At 33.5% G+C, this 7,695-nt stretch overlaps 1 protein-coding gene and 1 long non-coding RNA gene across 2 annotated transcripts; both read left to right on the top strand.

Moving 5' to 3' along the window:
* The first annotated feature begins 1,086 nt into the window (after window positions 1-1,086).
* On the top strand, window positions 1,087-1,559 carry LOC121126853 (uncharacterized). Its single transcript, XR_011782580.1, has 2 exons — window positions 1,087-1,313; window positions 1,382-1,559. It is a non-coding gene; the product is annotated as an uncharacterized lncRNA (long non-coding RNA).
* Window positions 1,560-4,937: 3,378 nt separating this feature from the next.
* Window positions 4,938-5,865, top strand: LOC121126845 (histone H2B-like). Its single transcript, XM_040722190.2, has one exon. It carries the CDS (start codon window positions 4,969-4,971, stop codon window positions 5,341-5,343), a length of 375 nt encoding a protein of 124 aa, XP_040578124.1. The 5' UTR covers window positions 4,938-4,968; the 3' UTR covers window positions 5,344-5,865.
* Window positions 5,866-7,695: the final 1,830 nt, after the last annotated feature.

Genomic DNA, 7,695 nt, shown 5'->3' with positions numbered 1-7,695 from the left:
ATTGGAAAATCATTTTCCTATACAATGAACGCTTTGTAAGATATTTTGTTATAGTTTCTAGCTTCCTAAAAGTCTTAAGTCCTTTATCACCCTTCATTCCCACTCACAGATGTTTTGTTCACAATTATTAGTTAAAAAACAGTTGACGACATCCTATAAATCATAGAAGTATACATACTTAAGCTTTGTGGCAATAACGGTTATAATACATAATGTTACTCAGGGTTACCTTTTATATGCATGAAACTTGCATTTCCAGCTTCCAAACAATTGAATGATTTGTTCTTCCTCGATGCAGTGATGTCTTTCCAATTGAGGGATCTTGGTTAAAGTTTATATAGAATTGAACATGCTTCTAAGAATGACTTCACTTCCTTGAGGTTTGATGGAGTAGAAAAAGTTCTTGGACGAGAAGCTCATTTTACTACCAACCATCCATTCTTGTACAATGACAGAAGTATGGGCAGGAGCTCAGTCCCACTGAAATACATACGTGCCCGTGTTGGACTTCTTTAGGGTCATGGTGATCTATGGGATCTATAGAATAAAATAAATAATTTCTTTAAAGTCTCCAGAATCCCAATTTGATTTTTAAAATGCCTATCAACAGCACAGTTTTGGATCCCCTTCACAACTCTAACTTAACAGGAAATCGTCTCAAACTCTGTGTTAATTTTTGGAAGATAGTATCATCATAGCCCCATGAGATACACATGAGGAAAATTTCCCTAGGCATCTTTGTATATCTCAATCCAGATGTCTTTTGTTTTTTATCTTGAGCTAATTTACTTTCTGAACCTTTTTGTTTATATTTGCTTTTATTACGAAAAACATTAAAATGACTTAACAACATATCTTAAGTTCAAAGAATACTCTTATACAGAACGTACATTTTGACCTAATTAAATAGTTTGATATCAATTGATTTGTTTATTTTGTGTAAATATTTATGTGTATGATAAAAATTTTCACATTACATGCATATATCATGCAGGAATTAGTTTTGGCTGGTGCATCTTACAAACAAAGCTGAATGATAAGAAATGATTCTGATTTAACTATAAAAACACAAGAAACCCGATATATGGAGTACAAAAGAATTTAATTCTCGAAGAAGACAACAAGACTCTAAATTATACAAAATGAAGTTCGTTTTGATGTTTGCAACTCTTATTGTTGTTTGCAACTCTGTTTCCATCCCAGTTGAGGAAAAGTTGGACAACTGTAAGCTCTGCAAATTCATTTTTAAGAAGGTGAACGCTGCAATTGCCGATGGATTAGGCCTGGATAAAATTGTCGATACCATGAAAATCGTAGGATATACATACTTTATCAACTATCTATATTTATCCAACCTCTCTGTTACATTTTAATTTTGCAGGAATGTAAGATCTTCTTTATGTATCGTCCTAAATGGGAGAAGAAATGTTATGCATTTGTAGATAACGTTGTGAAACCACAGCTTGAGGGCCTCATGGGACATATTGTTCCTCCCAAACAGACTTGTAGATTCCTTGGCTATTGTTAATTGAAATACAAATATTATAATGAATCCTTAATATATTAAACAATCGTTTATTTTTTTCTTTGTGGAAGGAACGTGAGTTACAATCATTTGTTTGTCTCAAGTATGGGTATTGGAATAGATTGTTGGAAAGATATTTCTTCTTAAGAGGAAGAGAAACTGAGTGAGAAATGATTTTTAGGTACACATCTCCTTTCCTCACAATAATATATCCCATCATTTCTGCACCTTGCACACGTAGCAGTGTTAGTGCAATTAAATCATTTTTTAAATTGAGTAAAACATTCTTTAATTCAGTTTCCATTGTTGATTATCTTAGTTTTGGATATAATTGTACGCTAATTCATCTATCATCTGATAACTGTGTGTCAATAGTATTGTAAGAAAAAATTGATTCCTTTAGAAACCCCTTCATCAAGAACAAATCATTTTTCTAGAATGATTGTCTTTTGTATAGAAGGTATGAGTATAATCGTTTATATTGTTCCCAACATCACAGAAACCAAACGAGGACATTATAGCCTTCCATCCTGTACTAGCACGAGTATGGTCATTTACCGAATTTGGTTGAATGTATCTACACACTTTGAGCTTTAAATTGAATTCTCCACCAATGATGGTGGGTAGGCTTGAAATAATTCACAATAGTCTCTCTTCGAAGAAGAGAGAGGCATCGTTGTTGGGGCCGTATATACCAATTATAAGTATCATCATTAATAGGTCTTGTTATGTTAATCATATAATTTCTTCTTCCAAGATTTCTTGAGTATTTATAATAAAATCATTTTTTCTTATTTATTTAATATTTAATCACTTACTTGTATCTATCAAATGCTTGACTTAAAGGCTATTTTGAAACGAATAAACAATACACTTTATTTGTATAAATGTTGATAACTATTATGTAGTACCCAAATAAAAGTTTAGTCATATCATCATATAGAAATTTAATTATCCAAGTTTTGTTACAGGAAATATGCAATAGTTTGTAAACTATTTTTAATTTTATCAATTATTGTGTTTTTTTTCCATAATTATTTAAAATGTAGATATTTGTCTCATTGGACAGCATTTATGAATATTTTAATCATCACTCATGTGGAAGTTACAATATCTTATATATTAATTTGGATTAAATCTTATTAACAAAATTTTATATGATTTGTTTAAATATATAAATTATATAACTACATTTATAAAATAGGCATTTAATAGTACACCTGTGGAATCAGTGTAATTTGAGGTGTTTACTCTAGACAAGATGCAGTGAGGAGATAGAGTTGATTGATGACTTTGTGTCAAAGGTCCCAATGCAGATCAGATTCCGTAAGTATAACTGTGAATCCTCTGGTTCCTCATTAGTAGGGATATATACTCTGAATCACCTTTTTACTAAATTTTGACAAATAGCTCTGGAAAAAAGCAAGATACTCTCAATAATCTCACCAAAGTAAAAGAAAACATGAATGTTGCCTTAGTTTTGGCTGAGTAAAAAGGGCAAACGTAGCCTTTTCTATTGCAACAAGGTTTCGAATTAGTAAAAAGTGCCCCCCCCCCCATTCGACATTTCCATTCTAGCAACTGCGGTAATTAGGACTACAGGGACAAAAAACAATGCCGTATTTGGGTAAACGCTACACAGGTTGTAAGGGAAATAACTAGCTTCTTAAAGTTTGTCAAAGTAAAGACACATATAGTCATTAAAAACAGCGTATTTGCCAACATCACAGTCAAGGGAACCCCTGTGAAGTCTCTGGTATGGTGAGAATTCGTTATCACCTAAGTCGAACAACCCATACAGTGATTAAAGAATTGGATAAAACTAGGCCCCAATGCTATCAAAAACCGTTTGACAAATCCAGAAATGGACATGGAGAAAGTTAATCAAAAGTATGAAACTGTTTTGTCAGAATCCCAGAAATCGTAATTAAAGATTTCGATGGCAGAGTGCATATCAAGGATGAAGGTAAACATAAATTTATTAGAGGTGGTTTGGTTCCACTAGTGCTTCGAAATAACACCATAGTCAAACTGTTGTGAGAGATATCAAAATGGGATTCCCCAATTGCTACGGCTTGGAAATCTAATAACCCAGTCTGTATCAGTGCAAACTGCAAGCTAACAATATCGCCCATCGTGAATAAATAACTATTTTTCCATCCCCTATCCGGACGAATACTTTGCGGGGTTAGCTGGAGCTGATGTTTTACGAAACTAGATTTTCAAAAATGCTTTAAATTAAATAAGTTTACATGTCTAACGCATTATGACCGTCATTGCCAATAATCATTAGTATAAATTCTTCTCCTGAGTGTCTAGTAGCGATTTTATTTTCAACAACCATTTGAATTTGCATCTCGTAAACTATTCTCTACAAAAACAAATTATTTCCAAATCAATAGAGAAAATCTACTAGGATCACTTAAGGCGAGAATAAATTTGAACGATATCTTTTAAGTTGTCAATTAAAAATCAGGACGTATCTTAGACCTCTAGAATATATATTATCTCAAAGCCAAGAACTCAATTCTGTCCATACCGTTATGCTATGCCTTGCAATATTTAATCAAAAATATCCGTGGCACCTCCAACTCTAATTCAGATTTTTGTCACGAGATTAACATATGTCCCAAAAATGCACAACATTGGATGTCATCAACTGTTTTTTTTCAATAATAATAGTGAACATCCAATAACCGTTATCCTTTTCGAATCTCAAAAATGTAATTTATTTGACCAAACGTGCCCAGCTTTAATTATGACATATGTATTATTATTAAATATAAAAAAATAATTGTGTTATAGACTTCAAATAACATACCAACATATCTATTTGCATCAAAAAAGAAAAAAAAATGCCAAAAAATTGCCAAATCGAAATTTGCAAAAAAAAATTGTAGTATTTTTACTAAACAAAGTTTGTTTGAGCCATATTTATATGCACACGAAAATCATTAATAAAGGAAAAAATGTTCTTTGCTGTCACGAGGGATGGATTATACCTTCTTTAAGGACCGACAAGTGGCTTGGACTAGACCATGGCCCCAAATAAGGGCAGACAGAACACTTCTATCGGTATGTCCTCTCTAAAAGTACCAATTATACAAGAAGCTAAGAAATTGAAAATTCACTTTTAATAAAATGTTATAAATTCCTTGCAATTCGTTTATTTCATAATTTTAATCCTATCTACTTTAAAAACAAAGATGAATTAACCAAAATGTCCTCGTTTTTCGAAATAATAATATGACCCTATTATAATAATGAAATTTTTTTCATACATGAATTATACTGGTATTCATTTCCCTCGTATTTTCATAATAGAGAACGCGCGCGCCCCATGTAGATTCAATCCTCCAATCCCCTCTTTTTCATATAAATACCAACCGGTTGAGAAGAGGATCATCCAGTTTATATTCATTCACTGAACTAACAACATAATCATGCCACCCAAGTCTGTTGGCAAAGCCGCAAAAAAGGCCGGAAAAGCCCAAAAGAACATCACCAAGACTGAAGGAAAGAGGAAGTCCCACAAGAGGAAAGAATCTTATGCCATTTACATCTACAAGGTCTTGAAACAAGTCCATCCCGACACTGGTGTCTCTTCCAAGGCCATGAGCATCATGAATTCTTTCGTGAATGATCTCTTTGAGAGAATCGCTGCCGAATCCTCTCGTCTCGCTCACTATAATAAGAGATCAACCATCACCTCCAGAGAAATCCAAACTGCTGTCCGACTTCTCCTCCCCGGTGAGTTGGCCAAGCACGCTGTCTCTGAGGGCACCAAAGCTGTGACCAAATACACCTCCTCCAAATAAATATTTTTTGGAGCATCTAACACAAAGTACAAATGAACCGGTCCTTTTTAGGATCACCAATTGCCTAACTTAAGAGTGTATCTTTAAAAGTTAAATTTTATATCTTTTAAAATTATGGACTTAATACCGGGGTTAGAAAAAGTAATGAGACCTTCTAAAAATACAGTTTTGAATAGGTGCTGTTGATTAAATCTTTATGTTCTGATTATTTTTGAATAGTTTAGATTCTAAGCCTTTGATTGATGTACATGTTGTAAACAAAACTTATGTATATGTTGCAATGGAGGCAAGAAAAGTCTTCATAGGTAATTATCCAACCCAGCAGGACCACCTCGGACATTATGAAGGCCTTAAAGGTTAGCAAGCCACAGTCTGTCGGGTCAGAAATCGTTTGGATGATGGGGACAACCTTAAGGACAAACCCAAGAGTAGCACACCGACCAAAGTGAAGCCTTAAGACATCATGGACACCTTTAAAGTTAACCAAACGATGAAGATGTCAGAGTACGCAAAAAAAAAAAAAAAAAAAAAAAAAAGGTGCATTCATCTACTGTGGTAAGGCCATCCAAAAGGCTGGATGAAGGTGGCTTTGAAGAATTGAGAGGCAAACTCCTGTCCCATTGTCAAAAAGAACTCTGTCTTTAGCGATTTCAACAACTCTTGAATGGTGTGAAGTATAAAAGCAACTAGGTAATTTTTTTCTCCGATGAAAAGACTTTTAGCGTTTACCCCGTCTACAAGAAGCAAAATGATAGGGTGATATGCTTTGGCAAGGCTGACAATAGCATATGGACAGTCACCAAGACCAAACATCCAGCCTCTGATGATTTAGGGCGTTGTGGCATCAACTGGAGGAATATGCCTCCAATTTGGTTTTTTGTTGGAAACCAGACCAAATTGCAAATTACTTGATGGTGTTGAAGGAAAATGTGGTCCCATAGATCACCAAGACAATGAATAAGTGCAACAAGGCCACGTCTATATTTCAGCAGGACAGGGCTCCGGCTCATGCTGATAATATTTTACATTAGTGGATGGGTAGTAACATGAACTCTTTGTCCAAGAACCGTTGGCCCCCTCAGAGCCCAGATTTGAATCCACTGGATTACTCCATTTGGTGGCAAATTGCGAAGAAGAACTTACAAAGTCTGCCAGCCGAATATTGATGCTCTGAAGACCCTCCGTTAACCAACAGTGGAGGATAAAGAAAAATGACTTCGTTGCCAATGTGTGCCAGGGGTTTTGGAGGCTGTTATTGAGGCTGATAGTAGTCAGATTGATAACTAATGTTCATTATTATTTTGGAAAATATTATAAAATAAATTTTTATGGTACAACATCATCGTGATTAATTATAAGTATTATAATGACTTTTAAAAAAATTCAAAAAAAATATACATATATATTACTGTAGACTGTATTATACACCCTGGGTCGGGGTTGCGCAGGTGAACTGGTAAATTAATCTGTCACCGCCTTTCTGAGTATCAAGTAACGGAGTGGGTTGTATTTTGGGATATTATAAGTCGTCGTCTTTGATGCTCAGGGAAGCGTTGGAGGAGACATTTATCTTGCCTCGGGTCCCCTCAGTTCATCTACACAACTTGTGGGCCAGGGTACATTATAGTATATAAAAGTAATCATTGATGCTTAGAAATGCAGTGGTGTTTAACTTGCCTCGGAGCCCAGCAGTTTACCTGGACAACATTTGGGCTGGGGTGTATTATAGAATATTAAAGGGGGTCCACAATCCATAGGAATCAGCTGCAGTGGAATTTATCTTATAATTCAAAAGTTTGATTGCCTAATATAAAATAATTGGAATGAAATTATACACACCAGTATTTTCTTGCCACAAAATTATTCACAATCATATTGCTTGCAATGACATTGTTATTCATAAAAAAAAAAATCAATTCTTTGAAAAAAAAAAATTCAAATATTTAATTTTGAGCACAAAATTTCAAAATATTATATTTTTTGAAAAAAAGTTCCATTTTGATCTTTGAACTTTGTTTAAAATCCGCAAATATTCGCAAAAATCAAATCTTTTGGGAAAAAAAAATCAAAAAATCAACAGTAACTCGGAAAGAATTAAATTTTTTAGAAAAAAATTTCAAAAATCCCCAGCTGTTTTCAAGAAACTACAAAAATTAAATTTCAAATATAAAATTCTTTGAAAAAAAAATTAAAATATTAAATTTTGAGAACAAAATTTCCAATTTGATATTTGAACTTTGTTTAAAAATCCGCAACTATTCGCAAAAATTTAATCTTTTAAGAAAAAAAAATTCAACAATTATATTAAATTTCAAATATTAAACTTTTGCAAAAAAAATTCACAATTAAATT

This window comes from Lepeophtheirus salmonis, chromosome 1, assembly GCF_016086655.4.
Source record: "Lepeophtheirus salmonis chromosome 1, UVic_Lsal_1.4, whole genome shotgun sequence".
In the NCBI taxonomy this organism is placed as follows: Eukaryota; Metazoa; Arthropoda; class Copepoda; order Siphonostomatoida; family Caligidae; genus Lepeophtheirus; species Lepeophtheirus salmonis.
Note: the sequence above shows the minus strand (reverse complement) of the source record. Positions and strands in the feature narration are given on the sequence as shown.

Coding starts and splice junctions, on each gene's coding strand:
- LOC121126845 (XM_040722190.2), top strand. CDS start 4,969: ATGCCACCCAAGTCTGTTGGCAAAGCCGCAAAAAAGGCCGGAAAAGCC.